The 19,669-nt window shown below is 35.7% G+C and overlaps 1 protein-coding gene across 1 annotated transcript in view; it reads left to right on the top strand.

Annotated features, from left to right (window-relative positions):
* Window positions 1-19,669, top strand: part of EYS (eyes shut homolog) — an 870,368-nt gene that overhangs the window by 639,205 nt on the left and 211,494 nt on the right. The window contains exon 36 of the mRNA XM_065056200.1: window positions 3,656-3,768. Coding sequence (XP_064912272.1) covers window positions 3,656-3,768 — 113 coding nt within the window. The remainder of the gene's footprint in view (window positions 1-3,655; window positions 3,769-19,669) is intronic.

Genomic DNA, 19,669 nt, shown 5'->3' with positions numbered 1-19,669 from the left:
CGAAAGCAGAGTGCTGACTGTAACACTTGGCAGTCCATCGCACTATTTCCTTGCCAAAGTGATTCATACAGGAATGAAATGGAAGAGACACAGTCTTCTGTTGTCCATAATCCATTTCTATAGTCTACGTCAGCCACCGGCATATATCAAATGATATTGTTCTTTTAATATCAAAAGTGTAACTTTGAAAAGGGGAGTGTTCACATGCAGTCCTTGAGTGAAGGTTTTGTTTCTTTCTAAGTTCCAGGGATCCTTGGTGCAATCCTCTAAACCTTGTTTGCTACACAGAGCCGACCTTCCTCGTTCTAGTAGCTGAACTTTACTGACTTCAAATGCCACCTTAATCATAACTTTCTACATTGTTGTTTTGTAGTAATATATCCATTTTAAAGTCTTAACTTCCCTTAAGCTTTTGCTGCTAAAGAAATAAACAATGAACTTTAATTATTTGCTTTGAGCCCTTCCCGTGGGTTGGAAGGCTGGTTCATTTTGTTTACTGTGCATGGCATTGCTCAGTGGGTTATTTTTCAGTGCAGCTGAACAGTGTGGAGCAAAGAACTTCACCTTGCTTCAGCCGAGTCGCCCCTGAGCTGCGAATCTCTCTGCTGGGAGGGAAAGACCTCTCCTTTCCCACGGGAGCTGGGAGCAGCTTATGGCAGCCCTAGCCTGGGGAAGTCCTGAGAGGAACAGGGTGCTTTCTTAAAGCCTGAAGGTGGCTCTCAGCTGTCTTGTAGTAGGTGATGTCAAAAAACATCCTAAAGCAGAGTTCCACAGCTTAATTTCAAGTTGTATGAAAAATATGATCTTTAGCTTGCTTTCATCTTTGCACCCTTTTATGTAATATCAATGTCCTTTTGATCCTGTATTGTGAGAAACTGTGAAAACTTTCTTCATCTGTGCACTATTTTGTTCTAACTGTCCTTGACATTTTCTGTTCAGAAACTCTCATATGTATCATCATCCTTATATACTTTATAGTTTTTGCATACTGTTAAATTTTTGCATATTATGAACTCCTCAGAATTTTGTTTTGCTACCCTGAGTAACACAGGAAAGAATGAGCCACTTGTGAACACACTGAAGAGCACAGACCCTACTACAGATTGCTAAGGGAATTTCTAGGGCCTCTCCATATTGAGAAAGCTCACTATTAATTCCCAGTTTTTCTGCTTCTTTTCTAATCGTTCTCTTCATTTATTGAAGCCTTTCCTTGTTATCCCAGGGTGACCAAGTTACTTCAGAATCTTTTAACACAAAAACACATTAAAAGCCTTTTGGAAATCAAACATTATGTGCCAAGAAATCCTTATTCACGTATTCAGTGTTCCTCCTGAGAGTTACAATTTTCCTTTTCAGAAACCATCTCAACTATTCCCCTGTACATTATGTTCATCTATGTATCTGTTAATTCTGTTCTTTAATGTAGTTCTAAATGGTTTGTCTGGAGTGGAACTGGAACTTAATGATCCACAGTTTGAGGTGTGCATTTGCATTCCCTAGTCTTGTCCCCTTTTCTTGAATCATAAAGGCAATAAAAAAACCCAAACCAATCAAAACACAGAACAAACAAACAAAACCCCCAAAATCCCTAAAACCATTCCTGTGGTTTGAATGTCATTTTAAGTGATGGCTACAATAATTTCCTTTAGGACTTCTGGGTAAAACACTGTTTGTTTTTTTGTTTTGTTTTTGTTTGTTTTTTTGTGGCTTTTTTCTTGGTTTTTTTTTTCCTACTGTTTGCTTTGTCCATTTATTTTAAACTTTTCTAGTTTGAGATCTCTGATGTATCCCTAGTAAGAAGGGGCTGTGGCACAGACACCCCCTAGAGCTCCTCTACATTAAATTTTGGAGAGTTCATTTACATTTCCTTCTAGAGTCTTATGTCTTTGAACATGCCTTTTATACTTGACGGTCTGTTAGCCTTACAGCCTTTCTGGCAGGCTTACTGCTCCTGTTGGGTTTTAAAAAGCACTTGCTGCTCACCATTATGCTTTTAGCAAATTGTTCCTCAAGATCTTTATTTTTCTTTACCTGTCCTGCTTTATGGGATTTTTACCAACAACATTTATATAACTACATATTTTCCATCATTTGGACATGACTTCGACATTTAAAGGGTGTCTTTTGGCCATTAGAAGTATTTTGTACGTTCCTATTTAAACATTCCAGTTTTCAGCAGTCTATTTTTCTAGTGTTTTATTTACATTTTCTGAGAACTTCTGATCCCTCGCTTTAAGTATTCATCTGCAGGTGCTTTACGCTTTGAGATATTCCTTTGAATGTCAATTTTTAAAGTCCCTTTGTTTTTATGTAGTATGCCTATATGAAATGACAAGATCAATGACTTTTTGTATCTAAACCTGATTTCATGATCAGTGTTGGGAACGGATCCTCTGCAGTGTTAAACACTAAGCCAACACTTGCTTCTCCTTCTATGGGCTTATGACCAGCATCCATTTAGTGCCTCATGTCATACCCTTTTCCAATGTTACTGTGCTTTCTTCCTGAGTAGTCTCCCAAGGCACCATTCAAAATTGTCAATGACTTTCATCTTCTGGGAAAGTCCTACCAGTACTTTTTTTCCCATTTCAGCGTGCAAGTTATTATATTTATTATATAAACCACGGATTCTTACCTGTTGTGTGGCTGCAAGGATGGGTACACGTGACATGGTATGACCAGAAACCTGTTCCAGTCCAGTAGTCCAGTTTATAAAAGACTCGCAATATTTTGGGTTGTTTATATATTATAACACCTCTCAACATATTGTGTCAGTATATTTGTTTAGATGGCAGGATACGCATAACAATTTATTGTTCTGTTTTTTGAGTGCCCCTACAGTGATTTGCATTTTTAGCAGATCTTTAGGCATCTTTGAAACACGACTAATTGTACTACGTATCTTTTGAGCAGGAAAGTAGTAAACTTAAAAGTAGACTTTTCAAGTTTTCCTTGTTTACCGTTTCCCACTACCTGTGTTCATCTATAGAAATTACCTGATTAAAGTTAGAGAAATCCACTTTTTGCTGGTGTCTCACTATACCTGTGGTGCTGTCTGTATGTCCAAAACTCTATGAGTTTATTTTCAAGTCAGTATAACTTATCTTGCTGTAATTACAGAATCACAGAATCACAATATGTCAGGGATTGGAAGGCACCTCAAAAGATCATCTAGTTCAATCCCCCTGCCGGAGCAGGAACACCTAGATGAGGTTACATAGGAAGGCATCCAGGCAGGTTTTGAATGTCTCCAGGGTAGGAGACTCCACAACCTCCCTGGGCAGCCTGTTCCAGTGCTCTGTCACCCTCACTGAGAAGAAGTTTTTTCTCAAATTTAAGTGGAACCTCTTGTGTTCCAGCTTTTTCCAATACGTGGCAGATAAAACTAACACCAGAGGCAATGCAGGCCCACTGATGAATGAGGTGGGTGCCCTGGTGACAGAAAGTACAGAGAAGGAAGAGTTACTGAACGTCTATTCCTTTTCACTTTTTTTTTTTTTTTTTAATAGAATTTCTTTAGATAAAAAATGGGGACCAGGAAGGTTCTTCAGGAGTAGGGTTAAAATAAAATACAAATCTTTTGCAGAAACTTCATGATTTTCAAAACTGATCACAACAACAAGCAAAACAACCATATGCATTTTCTCCTTTGTAGGTACCTGGACCTGTCTACAATTTCACTGGCTGTATACAAGTCATAGAAATTAATAATGTGGGACCTTTCAACTTCTCTAATGCTGTGGGAAGAAATAATGTTGACAATTGCAGGTAAACTACCCTCTGTGCCTTTTCAAATCGGAAGAAACTGTTTGTGATGATTTTGCTTTCTTCCTTATATAAGGTGACCATTTTAGACAATTTCTGCAATGGTTGCAGAAAAAAAAATTGATTACATAGATGGATATTGTGCTTTCTTTTCTGCTTCTGAAGCCTTTCCTGTATGTAAGATGCTTTTTGCATAGTAGGTCAATTAAGTTTGACAGTTTATTAAGAGTGAGTTTTCAACCAATGAATGCTGAAACACAGTGAACTAAGCAAGATAATCTGCAACAAAATGTAGGAGTGGGAAGCAGGGTGATGTACTGATTGTGTTTCTGCTCATGGTTTGGGGATTTCCATTAATCTTGTAACAAATACTGATGATTTGCTGCTACACTTACTATATCTGAGACTGAAAAATGCTGGAAAGCATTGTTTCTGAATACATAAAAAACTCCATTTGTTTTCATTTTTTGGATATTCACATTGGCTGAAATAAAAGGCTATAGAGGGACAAGGGTGCAGATCAGGATTCTATTCTGGCATACAAAAGTTTGAACAAGGATAAGTGGAAAACAACAGAAAGTAGAGGTGAATTGCATTTGTAGGTCATGAAGTATTCCAGAACAGAGTATGATTTTAGTCACAAGACATATGTCCTATATCCCTGGAGAATTTTGCATGAGCCTTTTTACATGTGGCTTTAATTTTTAAATGGCTTTTTGTGAGTGTGAAACCTATACAAAATACAGAACTCTGGCCTCTTTTGTGGCAAACCTCAACTAGAAAGAAGTGTTGGTTCCTCTCTTGCCTTTCTGCACAGTTGTTTTCCGAGCTAGAACTGTGTCTCCTCCAAAACATGGGCACACACTCTTGTCTGTGGAACCATGCTTCTGTGATGAACAGAAATTCATGGAGATGGAAGCAAGCAAGGAAGCTACTTCAGACCTTTAATTCAGGTATTAATTTAGGAAAAACAAATATTGACTTCAAGGGCTATTTATAATTAGAAATTAAATAATCATTTGGAAAAAAAAGAAAAAATATAAACCATCTCAAGTGTGTCCTGTGCTTACTGCATTAGGAAATTGTTCTCCGTTTTGCACAGGCGTTATAGCTTTGGCATCCCAAATCCTGGTGCAAGGTGTAGCTCTGTTTTTTATATTAGATTAAAGAGGGATAACTTTAAAATCAGGACTGTTATCATCTTTCATGTTTTCTTGCATTCTCCAAAATAATACTTTCTCTCAGGTGTCTACATCCTTGGGCTTTTTTGACAGCATTCTTTATTCAGTTTTCCCTATTGAATAGTTTATATAATCATTCATTTAAGAACCAAGAGCCTCAGGACCCAAAAGATGAAGGAGATCTGCTTTGTCCAGTCTGTCTGTATAACATATAAAGGGATGAAGACAGGAAAATTCACCTTTGTTCATTTTATAAAGTGTTTAATTTAGAATCATCTATTACACTGTTATCTATAGCATTATATGCCAAGATTTATTGCATTTTGTACTGATACTGATATTTCCCTTCATAATTAGTTAATTAACATAGAAATATGGCTGATATGGTACAGTATAGATATTAAAGATTGCTTCATTTGAATCAGAGCTCAGTGATATTGGGACTCCTCAATATTTTATCCTGGACAATATGTGTTGCTTTCCCCCTGCTTGTTCCAGAATGCTGCAGATGAGCCGAACAGTGTCCAGCCCTATGCAGTTCACACAGAGCTGGCTCCATGCTGTTCAAATCACAGCTATTCCTGTCTGTGAAAAGCTGGGAAACACAATTGAAATTAGGCTGAATTTCACTTGTGGCATTGTTGTCCCATAGGAGTGAACTGCAGAGAAGCCTGGCAAGAGCGCTCCTTACTCATTCCCTGCCCTGTGACACATGAATTTCATACCTGCCCACACATGGCAGCTTGCATCATCCTTTGTTCCTCACTTAAGGTATAACCCACGTTCATTCTGACCATCATCAATCCTCAATTAAAATTTCTGCTTTCCAAAAAGTGTCTAGAAAGCCCAGCTGCCACTGTTTTTGCAAGACAGGATTCTTGGAAGAGACATTTGTTTTCAGAGGAGAAAGTGCTTGAAGAAAGTACTTAAATAGGGCAATAATGGATTATATATGCTGCAAATCCAAGTAGTTGCAGAATTCTAGAAAGCCTGGTGTAGTTACATTGGGTTTGTAGAATTCATATGGTTCTGTTGATGTAATATTGCTACATATGGAGCTGCCTGACAGTAAGAGAGCACTCTACAACATGGTTGACAAAGCAATCCAATTTCTTCCTGTAAGAACACCCCTGTATTTATAATTCAGTGGCACAAAGTATTTCTGTTCTTGCTGTTGTAATTTTTCCTTAATTGACCTCCTACCTATCATCACCTAGTTTTACATTTTTGATCCTTTTGAATGATACTGCTTTTGCATATTTAGCCATACTCTAGTGGCATTCAGTTACCCTGCCATGGTTTTTATTTCCTGGTGCCCTAGCAATATGGATTACTTCATTATTGTGGCATCGAAGGTCAGCCAAAGGAAGACACACACAAACTTCTTAAAGTGTATGGGCTTGTGAGTAAACTTTAAGGTGATGAATTTTTAAAAGGTTTGGAATTTACTCAAATGTGCTCTGCCATTTTTAACTGGGTCTATTTGAATTTTAAAATACCAAAAGTATGAGCTAATATGTGCAATGAATATAGAGAGCTGTCAAAAACAAATTTTACACACACAGTTCATTAACATTTTCAAAACTATTGTCATCCCTACTTCAGGACAAGGTAGCACCTTTCATAGGATATTATATACTCCACATTGCTTATGTCAGAAATCAATGCAATTTAGGTTACTGTTTAAAAATTCTTGAGAATTAAGAAATGTAAAAAATGGAGCCATAACATTAATTACACAGGCACACATACCTGACTATCTGGTGTCTCAAATGCCCTAAATATATAGTACAAGAATGCTGTTTGTTCCTTTATTATTCATATTTTGTAATGCAAATATCATACACTGCAAAGGAGGTAGAATTATTCTAACTTGGTGGAAGAAAATGGGACATGGGGGCAACATGGAAATTGCCTTTTGTGTAATTTTGACAGCAGGTTCTAAATTCTACTTAAATTCAAGGGGATGGTTGGTAAAGGCAGCAATGGACCATTGGATAAGATTGAAGATATTAAAACCCTGATCATTCTGAAAGGTGCAGGATTTCTGTGCATGCTCAGAAGCACTGAGGTTTCAAGCATGGCGCTTTAACTCAGGTAATCTCTAAGGTCATGGCCCAGACCTTCCGCTAATCACATGCATCACTATTTAATCCTGGAGTTCATAGGTACGCTGCAACTCATGATACTATAGGGAGGAGAGAACAGCTAGGAGGGATGTATTGCACTGAGAGCTCATCAGAGCTTCCTTCCATAAGATGTAGCCGAAGTGGAATAGGAAATGGCAGAATAATGTAATGGGAAGGAGAATGAATTTAAGCATGAGTCTCTGAGAGTGGATTTGCATCTGTAAAAGTCCTCTGAGCTATGTAGCTTTTGCTTCCAGGAAAGGTTATAATGGAATTGTATCAATTAGTAAAGGTCAGCATCCAATAGGTAGTTTTCTAGAATTGCACTAGGCTATATACTTATCTAAATCTTGTCAAAGCTTATGTTAAGATTATTTAAACTGTTCCTGTCTCAGAGCTATGAATATATAGGCAATTTTGAACAAGCTTATATGGTGGCCAACAGTAGCAGAACAGACAATTGGAAATAACGGATCTCTGATGGGATCTTTTAAGAAATGAAGTATTTTTTATTTTTTCCTTCTTCTGAAGCAAGTAAGACACTTGTGATGTGTTAATGCAATAGAGAGCTTCTGTAAATGTTTCAGAAAATGTTACTGGAATAGATTTTACAGGAAAAATTACTATCACTTTCGGGTAGAGTACAGATGACAGATATAAATGAAGCTTTTAGTCCCAGTATTAAAAGCTGATGTTTAGGCAGCTGACTTCTGATTTAATGTCTGGGAGCGAAGGCTGCTTCATATTCCTGAGTTTACTGCATGGAGTAAATTCAAACATTCCAAACACATGCACATAAATAAAATTGTCTTGGTTTAACCCAAGCTAACAACACAACCACAATAGCTGCTCACTCACCTCTTCCTTACTCCCCTCAAATAGGGGAGTAAATTGAAAGGGAAGGGAAGGGTTGAGATAAAGACAGTTTAATAAAATAACAAAATGCTAATACACTACTGGTAAACATATATAAAATAAAAATAGAATATAAAATAAAAGATACTCAATGCAATTCCTCATGAACTCTGTTCACACTGAGCAGCCAGTCCCAGGAAACAGCATTTGGTCCCGAACAGCTGATCCCAAAGAGAGAAAATAGGACAAAAAAGCCAGAAATGCCCAGAGGCCTCTGCAAATGGCAAAAGGCCAAACTATACGTCCCAAACAGAACTCCCCCTGCTCTGAAAAAGAGAGAGAAGAAAACCAAGAAGCGAGAGAGAAACCAGAAGATCTCAACTCTCCTTAAATATGAAGAATTATGCTAATGGGATGGAATACTCTTATTGATCAGTCTGGATGTCAGTCAAGCTCTGCCCCATCCATGCCCCTCTTTGTTGATGCCTCAGACCTGTGGGCAGAGTGCTCAGAATGTCCTTGGCTCTCAGACCAGAGCAATTAAAAACATCAACTCTGCCCAGGGTGATACCTTCTTGTTCTCAGACTAAGTCCAAATAATGACCTTGCTAGCTATGAAAAAGAAAGGTTTCCAACTACATTAAGAAAATTAACTCATTTTCAGTCAAACAAGCACAAATACATACACATATATATATATATATACACACACACATACATATATACACATATGTATATCTATCCAAGACATGATTCTTTCTTTTTTTAAAAATTCCTTATTGGGAAACAGAGAAATACTGTTTGCTGTTTTCCTAAGAGGTCTTACTGATGAATGCAAATGTAAAAGGCTGATTTGCACTCACAAATAGGAGCTAATAAGCTGAGTTCTTCATTACTGCCCATTGGATTTTTGGCTGATTTTTTCAAAGACTTTATTTTGCTGTTAATTTATCTTCAGATGCTTTTTTCCAGGCTGAATCTGAGCTTTATTTCAGCAAAGACACTGCTTGCTATTTGCATTTAGGAAAGAAGCTCTTGACTGTGCATTACCCAAGTTCCATTCCATCAAGAGGACTGATGGGTTTCCTAATGCACGGCAATTTTCTCAGGAGCCATGCAATACATTTTGGAGATCTCTACATGTTTTCAGTAAGCCGTCAGTTCCTCTTTCCCCTCACTTATGCACTTTCCAACAAGCTCTAAATTCCCTTCCTTATATGTGAGTACTCCCCTTTCCATTCTGTAGTTTTCTGTGATATTTTTATAAACATCCCAACAGACCCGTAACAGTTTTTTGATACTCAGGCTCCTGTGCAGTTTCTCAGCATGTCTCTTCCTTTATGGAACTTCATGCTTTTTTCAGAATATGATAAAACATCACAACTCAGAGCATCTGAGGTATTTGATTTCTATCTTTGGAATGAACTGCATACTTTGGAAGGTGGGAGACTGGGCCTGATTAAAGTTATTTTTCAACTAGTTGTGAAAGCCAAATAGTTACCATTCCATACCTGGAAGGGAAAAGTGCTTATGGTGGTGAGTACTGTGTGTTAGGTTCATTGTAAGAACCCATACAAGACTCAGGTAAGGTTAGAGTTCTTTCAGATGAATCCACCTGAGCTGAAAAATTTGAATTCAATGAAATGTACAAGTTGGCTTATACCTCAAGGGGAGATTCCAGAGTTCCAAGCTTAAGCTTTTCTGTCTACTTACATCTTAGTTTATGAATAAATGCAAGATCCTTTGAGAAGCATTGAGCTTCTGTTATACATGAGAGATTATTCAGACTTTAAGTTATATTCTTACATCTCAGCATAGGTAGATATGTTAATATTTTTTCAATAACACTTTAGAGTTATGTGCTTAATTCTGAAAAAGCAAAAATAAGAATATCTAGAAGAAAATTAACAAAGCTTTATTTATTTAACACATTTTCTGTGATTAACTTAGAGATTGGGCTAAATGTCTCTGAAGTGCAGAACTGAAGATAAAGCTGCAGAAATATAATACATTTGTATTCATCATATATGTGATGCTTGATATTATGTTAATAACAATTCTTTGCAGTTTTAAGAGAGAGTGATAATAAGCATTCGTTCTTCTTTATGCATTTATTTTGTTACTTTTTTTCCTCTCTCATCTATTGCTTTTGCTGGCTGATAACCTTCTCATTTTGTTTCTAATTGCCTTTTCATCCTTTTCCAGTGCCTAAGTTGTTTTTATACACTTTCATCCTCTTTGCTTGATTTATCCTTCTTGATTTCCCTCATCTTTTACAACATTTGTTTGGTTTGCAATGTTTTCTTTTGCTGTGTGAGTTTTGCTCTCCTGTGCAGTTTCCTTCCTGTTCTGAGTACATGAATTCTGGGTGGGTTTTTTGGTACCTTTTCTTCCTCCTTTGGCATTCCAGTTCAGATGATGACTTTTCAGACATACAGACTTCATTGTCAAAAAATGAAAAAAAAAAAAAAATGAAGAAGTGACAGATCTAATCTTTCCTACTGTTATAAATCCTCAAAATCACTGTAAATTATGTAAGCCTTTAACTCACTCTTTTGAAGCATTCTGTGGAAATTGTTTGTTGTGGATATTAGACAAATCCATGTGTCAAATATATTTAGAGGATGCATAAATGCAGGTAAATATTACATTTCGTCCCTATTTCTGGAAAAGGTTGCCTTTCATCAGCATATCACAAAACTATCAACAAGCTTTCTTGGAGCAACTCTCTGTTTCTTGAAGATTATTAATATTTTTTGTGATTTTTATCTTGACCAACCTTACCCTTCCTTAACCTTATGCACAGAGGATTGTTTCTTAATTCTGTCAACAGAATACAGTGGCAGTCACTGTCTGTTAGTGTGTCTGTAATAAAAAATTGTTCTGAGATCTTGATTCCTGCTGGAATTGCCAGGTACCCGCGTGGAAACTAATAAGATAAAGCTTAATGGATGCCATGCGCTTTTTTCCTTCTGTTTTTGACAAGGAGCCATTTGCAAGTATATATGTTAATGTATGCATTGCAATGCATAAGTCTGAGGCAGTGTGTTGCTGAAAATAAATAATATCTCAATTAAATATTTTGGAAAACACTATGACACAGTTGCACCGAAAGGAAACATGATTATGAATGAGACTCATAATTATTTTAATGAAATTGTCTTTCTACTGCTGTTCATAGGTACTTCATTATTTTATAACACATTTGTTTCATGTGCTAAAGAAAAACTTCAGTGCTGGAGAGTGCTATTTTGCACTCATGTCACACCTTTGTATCTATCTTAGTGTGGTTATATAATACTGAATATCTCCAGTTACTGGTGATTCTTACTCTATATGTTTACTAACTTTATTAATGGAATTAATAAAACTTCTTTCAACCTAAATACTTAACCATTGCATATAAATTGATCCCTTTATACATCAGTAAAATAAAGTGCCAGGCTTTAAGCAGAACGCTCATAGTGTAGAACTGATTTTTTTGTGTAAATACTTTAGGAAGAAGAAATGTGTTAAAGACTTCCATTGCAACAAAAAAATCTATAGCTACTTTGGCTTCTTTACATTGAGTGTTAGATTTAAAGCCCCATAAACACTTGTGACTAGGGTAGAAAGTCACTGTATCCATCCACAGCACATACCTAAAATGTAGAAATGAGAGAGATTGCCAATCAGGTACCTTTTCAGTAGATCATCATAAGTTCTTACATAGAAGATAAAAGAGTTAAGGATGTCACAGAGCTCAGTGGACCAGCATGGGGTGGTTCAGAAATTTTGGGAGGCATTAGAGTCTAGAGGACAACATGGTGAATTTTCTGCACTTGGAGCTTCTTCAGTGTTAAGAGTGATCAGAATTAGAAGGCTGCTAAGATAGCTTAAAAGCCTTTTTGCAGTTTTTCAGCCTTTCTTACCTGTGGATTATATGGTAAACTGATGGGTGGAGAGGTGTAAGATTTCAGCTATATATTTTTAGATCCAAAAAAGGAGGTGGACCCCTCTTTCGCTTTACATCAAAGATCATAGTTCCAGGAACCCTACGGATTGCCACATTTTGGGTTGCTCTAGGCTAACAGCACTGTTCATCACCTTCTGCCAAATCACTTTGAGTATTTATACTTCCTTGGAAATTATGTTATCCAAACAAGAACTGCACTTGAATGTGATTAGCTTTTGAAATGTAAAACCATAAAAAATTTGTATCAAGAAAATACATTTTTAAGATTTATGAGAAAGACTCATTTTCTCATGAATAAATCTAACCTTTTTTTTTCAAGTTTCATCACAGCTTCCCATAGTAACAAAATGATATTAGAAACATGAAAATGGAAGAGTATTGCTAGAATTTAAAAAAAAAAAAGGGGGGTTGAGAACATTCCAAATTTCCTACAAAACTGGAGCAGATTCATAAAATAAAAACTAACTTTAAAGCCATTTTTTAAAAATGCTAAAAATTCATTACTTATATTTTTCACAGAATTGATAACATCATGCATCATAGCCATTGCAATATTTTTTGAAAACTTTACCTTAATGCTGAAGAAATGTTATCTTAGTGACACAAGATATCAAGTGGGATGGTTCAGTAGCTTCTTGAAATAATCACTTGAGCTTCTAGCCAGACAGGTGTGTGAATAATAAAACCCTCTTCTTCTGCTCTCTTAAAATAGAAAAAAATAATCATGTTTTCGTTCTGCCCATCTAAAACTTGCAGTTGGGTGCATAGATGTTTTGACAGAATTCTGCTTTCAGAATATTTCCCTAGATATATAGTCTTAAATTTATTATGAGCAGTGGTTCAGAAAAGCCAACTATATAACAGAAGGAATTGTCTACAACTGATCAAATAGTGAAAGAAATTATCTTGCATGCTTTCCTCGTTGTACGACAGTCACATTTAGCTTTGGTGCCAGCATTTCCTGTCATTCCAATTACAGAAATCTAGAAATAGAGAAAAAATATTTTGTTACATACTCACAAACAACTAAACTTTGTAACAGGTCTCCATGACTTCCAAGTTGTGTGCAGAGAGTGCCTTGGAATGGAGATACAGTTTCTCTTGTTACTATACCAGACTGTATTGTGAAGAGAGAGGCATATTAGACAGAATAAGAATGAGAGTCATACTGAAAGGAATAATTTGCCTACTGGAAGCCTGAATCAGTATAATACTTTCTTTTAGAATTTTTTCATTTTTGAGATTCACTTTTAAATTTGATACAGAAGCAATAAGAAATCATGAGAGTTGCTTTGAACTGCTAACAGCCAGAATGTCAAGAGAAAAGTTTGGAAGTTCAGTTCTATTCTGTCTAGCAGCTCTCTGCTGGCATCCATTCTGTGTTCTTCATTGTGTCAGTAGTAGAACAGAGGACTTCATGACTTCTAAAGTATTTGTGGGTTTATAAAAGTCTCGTTTAAAAAAGATAAAAGAGAAACAATCAACAACTTCATAAAACCTGTTTTTCTTGTAGAAAATAAAATCCATCACAAATAATATTCCACTTTTGAAAAATATTTTGAATATTTTTTACAGTTAAAAAATGGTTTGAGCTTCTTTTTGGCAGAGCACTTTTAATAACAGCTGCCCATTTTAGATCTAAATTACTAAATAATCAAAATTTTAAACCAGATTTTTTTAAAGTTCTTTATATTATTGATATCCAAAAGGCGTTCATTGTCGTGATATGTATTGTGAATCTGTGAACCCAAATTTCATCTATGAATATGCAATTAGCTTCATAATAGGTATTTGCAATAAAATTAAAGCCCTCTGAAATTGCTGAAACATCACAGGTTTAATTACTACAAGAAAAAGAGAGACTGAAAAAGGGAAATCTGTAGTAATAAAAAAAAAATAATAATAATAATAATTATTATTTTAAGTTCTTCTTTAAACAGGCCAAACTCCAAGGGAAGAACAGTGTCCTGAAGAGTTATTTTTAGTTAATGTAGACAAGCAATTCAATGTAAGCTTCTGGAGTAAAATGCTAAATGTCATTTCTGTGCATCTGAGTAAGAAAGTAGGAAAGCAATTTCATTTTTGTTTACACTATCCACTTGATATTGGTTGTACTGTATTTTATTGTGCACTGGTGTGCACTGGAGCAATACCTAAAAGAAAAAAAAGGTGAAATGTATAATTAAAAAATCCTCAAATAAATTGGTAATTTTATTTTTTTTTAAGTTATGCAGAATGATACTTTAGGAAGCAGTCTCTTTTCTATTTTTCCTAAAATATGACTGAGGTGATTATATTGTATATGAACATAGCACGTATGTTTAATGAGGAGAAACACTGGACATGGAGGAGGTTTCTTTAGCTCAATAGAGACCAGCATATTAAAACCAATGTCTGAAAGCTCTAAACAGAACATCTGAGATGGTAATAAACCAAAAAAGCTGTAATAGTAATGATTATTATTGGTACAAACTACCAGTTGAAGTGGTGGCTTCTTTATGTGTTCCTGTGTTAAAATAGAGGCTTGTATAGACAGACATAATTTTTTGGGATTAGTACCATTTTAACTGCAGGAAATATGAAGATTGGAGATAAACAGAAGAGATGAAACTGTGATGTAAGTTACATTAAAGGAAAAAAAAGGAAGGAAGGAATTATGTGCATAAAGGAATTAAAGAAAAACCAAGCAGTACTGAATGTTAAATAGATGATGTAGTCATGGTTGCATGTCTACCATATGTTGCTGAGTGATAAATTGTCATACATTCTTATTGTCAGGAAATCTCTACATTTTAGATGCCATCTTTCTTAGGTCCTAGAATAGAAAATGTTGAATAAACTGATAAAATATATAATTGCTTCTTTACACATACAATTATTTCTTACATGGTTTCTTATGTAATACATTCTTACTTCAATGAGTCTGTGAATCAGATAGTGTCTGTATTGGCTGATTAATATATAAACGAGCTATTATCAACCGTAAACAAAAGGTCTTCTCTGGGGAGCTGCTAAGCAAAATTTTATTTTCTACAGGGAATGAGGACTGTTTGCCTAAGGCTGTAATATTAAGTAACACAATACTAGAAAGATATATCATCCTTCAAGGGACCTTGGTTATAAAGTTAAGAAAACAGTGTTATCCCTACAACTACTTGATTGCAACAGAAAAACAAACATATTTAGCAGTAAAAGAAACATTAATTCTCCTTCAAAATTCATATAAATATTTTACAGTTACCTAATTTCTCAAAACCTAAATTGATTATAAATACTTTATGTGTTTTTTTCTGTATCTGTAACCTGCAGGACTGTTTAATCATATCCTGTCTGACTCTCGCTCTGCAGTACTGTAGATATACAGTGCATCAGTGCCCCCTGCAGCCTTGAAACACTAGTATAGTGTTCTAAAAAAATACACTATTGATCTATGTTGAAGCAAATATTCAGAAAAATAACAGATTTAAATCCTGTTGTATCCTTCCCTTTTTTTTCTCCTTCCTTCCTTAAAAGTGAAATTATAGCCCTTGGATAAAGAGAAAATGCTTCAGAAATTTAACCTAAAAACTGAGACAGGTCTTGATCTGATATATTTGTGAGAATAAAAAAATCCTTTTTTTTTTTTTTTTTCACAGAAGTAGAAACCAGAAGCATAAGCAATTCAAAATACGTGTGTAAACATTGACATGAATAGTTACAAAAACAGCCTGGCTCCGAGAAGATCAAATTCTGTAATGTGCAGAATATTCAGAGTGTATAGAAATCAGTGTTTCATCTGTGCAAAACTGGAGTAGGTATTCATGTACATTTTTGAAAATTCACTCAAAATCACACATATAAGATATAGATGAGTTTGGGGTCTGTGCCCTCTCCTTCAGCTCCTAATCACATCTTTCTCAAGTCATTAGTAAATTTCTAGAAAAAATAATAATTGTGAGTTTGAGGATTTCTTTTGAAGCTCTGAAGTTTACAGGAAGCTGAGATTGGTCATAGCAACAGTAGAAATCTTAAGTAATTTTTCTATGTACAAGTAAAGGGAAGGATTTCAGCTCATAAAACTCTGAGGTGTTAAAATTGCAAGCGGTGTCAAAAAGACGACAGGCACATAAAGGAACTGAAACAAACAAACAAACAAACAAATAAAACCAACCTTTCTCTATGATGTGCAAGAACTCATTGAGACATACATGCTTCAGACCAGATCTCTGAAGACAGTTTTCACCATTTTTCCTCTCTCCATTCACTGTAAAATTAAGAGGTAAATAGGAGAAGATGCTACACTACTTATACTTATACTTATACTTATACTTATACTTATACTTATACTTATACTTATACTTATACTTATACTTATACTTATACTTATACTTATACTTATACTTATACTTATACTTATACTTATACTCCCGGTTGACATAAAAGTGTGTGTTGGCTTTTCTTAACTGTTAAAAAAAAATCCTTAGAATCCAAGATGTAATTTGAAATTTTTACATCTGTAAAGAGCTAGGCTGAAGGCCTAGCCATCATTCTGCATTGAAAATGCAGTAATTTATTAGAATCAACTGCCTAACAGATTTCACTGATGTTATAAAATTGAGTCTTGTATAAAAATGAAGTGATTACACCTCTTCAGTTTCTGGGCACTATAAACATGAGTGTGACATCAGTAACTGACTTCCAGCATTTACCAATTACAAAATCCATTTCATAAACCAGAAGATATAAAATTTTCTTGACTGAATTAAAGTCTATGAAAGAAATTGACTAGAGTCCAAAACTCTTAAGTGGCAAGAGGCTTCTGTTATAGTTGCAAGTGAGATTAATTTTGTTTACCGTAAAGACTTGGTTTTCCTTCAGAATGCATTTCTAATATAAACAGAGTAAACTAAGTACTCTAATTTGGGGATATGGCCATATAACTAAGCCTTTGTCACGTTTTCATCAAATTTGAAAAAATATTAATTAGAGGAACTTACTATTTTTGAACAAACTTACATGTTTTACTACAAAAGGTATATTTGTATCTTGTAAGCCCTCCTAAGCCCTTTGGAAATGGCTAAGCACAATCTACTTGATATGGTGGAATTCACTTTTGTCATTTAAATAACAAAGTTAGATATTTTGAATCGTGAATTCTAAGTGAATTGTCCAAATTTTTCACAAGGAAATCAAGAAAGTAAGAAAGAAGGGAAAAATATAATGTATTATATCTTTTAACATTCTGATTTAATTTAGATATTCTGAAAATTACCTGCTTTGAGATAATGACCCTGTTAATTCTCCAATATCAATGCTTTCAATATAGATGGCCTTCATGACTTAAAGTTACTTAAGAAAGAATGGCAGAAAGACATAGTGCAATTTCAAGGTAACAATGAGAAGCATTCACTAACTCTGTCATTAAGAATATTCTCCCAGTTTTGCCTCAGGTTTCTCTTTCTTGCTTGCTTTAAAACTTGTTTTGTAGTTGGATAGGTCAATGACTTCTGGCAACTGGTATTGCCTAGTCCCAAATCATAAGGAGGTATTTTAACCTCCTATGACATAATGTTTGGGTTCACATAGTGTTTAAGATAACTAGAAGCTGTTGAGATCAATAGATGCAAAATATCAATTCATTTAAATGTTACCCTGGAACAAGTTAACCACCTGATAATTTCAGTATAACATACTTTTAGTTTAATATGTTCTCTGCCTCCCTGTGATCTTGCCATGTCACAACTTTCAGCTGATAAGAAGATGGAAGAGTATTAATAATCCATTTTTAGCATTTTTCTGTTAGTAATCCAGGTTGAGGAAAGGCAACTGCTTAATTATTCCTAATCTGAATATAAACATAAACCTAATTATTCCTAGTCTTAGCATAAACATAAACTATTTAAGTGCAGTGCAGTGGCATATTGTTGTTCTGCTGCATTTTATCTTGATTCCTGTGCAGACAGTTTTGAGTACCGTTCTGCAAATTCAAAGGAAAGATGGAAATCTGCTGTCAAGGCAACTGGAGTTTCCTCTCCTTGTTTCTTGTTTGTGAACTCTTATGTTTTTCTTGCCATTGTTCACACTAGTAATAAGCTTCTCAGTTGCAGTCTTGATGATGCTGCCTGTTACTATCTCCCTGTGTTTTAAGATATTGCTAAACCAGTGTCACATTCTCTTGCTGACATTAAAGTCATACTGGTCTCTTCATTGTGAACTTAGATTACTTAAAAGTTTAGAAAGATCACTTTAGGCTGTAATAGAGTAAAGCAAGCTCTGTCTTTTGCTGTAAAGGTATGTTTCACATAGCTAAAAATGATTTGGGATGTTTTTCAGCTACATAATCAAAACATGCATGATTTTAAGCATGACAGAGTGAGTACTAGGAATTTGTCCTCACTTGTCATAGTGAATTTGTTCAGTTCCATCTGTAGTCAATGGAGAAAGGTGATCACCTATCTTACAGCAGGCTGAACTAGAGATGCCTCTCTCTACACATAGATCATCTACAGGGAGAATCAAGGTGATCAGCTCATGCAGATTTCCAAACTCTTGAGCAGATAATGTTTGATGAAGTGAATGCTGTCCAAAGAGTTTTACTGGTAGATGAAATGCCTTCAATTATTTAGGAGGGAAAAGGTGTCATTTTGATGCCTTGGAGAATTTGGAATTGAAAAGAAATTGAACATGAGGTCGTATAGCATTGAACATGTTAATTACTCTGTTATTGATTGTTCTTGGTACTGCTGTCATTGTCATTGTTACAGTATTCGTTCACTCTCAAGTAAAGTGAGAATGCTCATTCCAAAACCACATTGTGGCCAAAATTAAAATAGTTTTCCAATTGCATGAAAGACAAATATTCCATGCTCCAGCATTTAACAACTTTCAGTTAGGAAGATCCCTTTAATAAGAACATAAATGTTTTTCATGTACCCTTACACTCATTTCCTGCTAAGATGAGAAGAAGGAAAAAGCAACTACTAGCATTCTCTTTTACAATAGGATGCTCTAAAATATGATACTGCTTTAGGGGAAAACAATAAATAAAATTAAAATTGAACAGTAGCAGGCAGCAGATAAGGTTTGGAAGGGACTTTCAAAAGTCTTCTAGTTAAACCACCCCCACAATGAGCAGGTTCAACCAGATCAGGTTGCTTGGAGCACCATCCAGCCCAGCCTGGAATCTTTCCAGGGATGGGGCATCTACCACCTCTCTGGGCAACGTGTGCCAGTGTTTCATCACCCTTATTGGAAAAACTTCCTTCCTCATGTCTAGCCAGAATCTCCTCTTTTTTAGATTAAAATCGTTACCTGTTGTCCTATCATAACAGGCCCTACTAAAAAGTCTGTCCCTATCTTTCTTATAGGCCCATTTTAATTACTGAAAGGCCTCAATAAGGTCTCCCCAGAGCCTTCTCTTCTCAAGGCTGAACAACCCCAACTTTGTCAGCCTGTCTTCATAGCAGAAGTGTTCCATCCTCTTCTCATCTTGGTGGTCCTCTGATGGACCCTCTTCAACAGGTGCATGTCTTTCCTTTACTGAGGTCTCCAGAGCTGGATGCAGTACTGCCAAGGTGGCCCCTCACCAGAGCGGAGTAGAGGGGCAGAATCAACACCCCCAACTTGCTGGCCACATTTCTTTTGATGCAGTCAGACATGATTGGCCTTCTGGGCTGCAAGTGCACATTACTGGCCCATGTCCAGTCTTTCATCCACCAAAACCCCAAACTCCTTTTACACCAGGCTGTTCTCAACCCTTTAATCCCCCAGCCTGTATTGATGCCAGGGGTTGCCCCGACCCAGGT

The sequence above is a fragment of the Columba livia genome, chromosome 3 (genome assembly GCF_036013475.1).
Source record: "Columba livia isolate bColLiv1 breed racing homer chromosome 3, bColLiv1.pat.W.v2, whole genome shotgun sequence".
Lineage (NCBI taxonomy): Eukaryota > Metazoa > Chordata > Aves > Columbiformes > Columbidae > Columba > Columba livia.
This window is presented reverse-complemented; position numbering and strand designations above follow the sequence as displayed.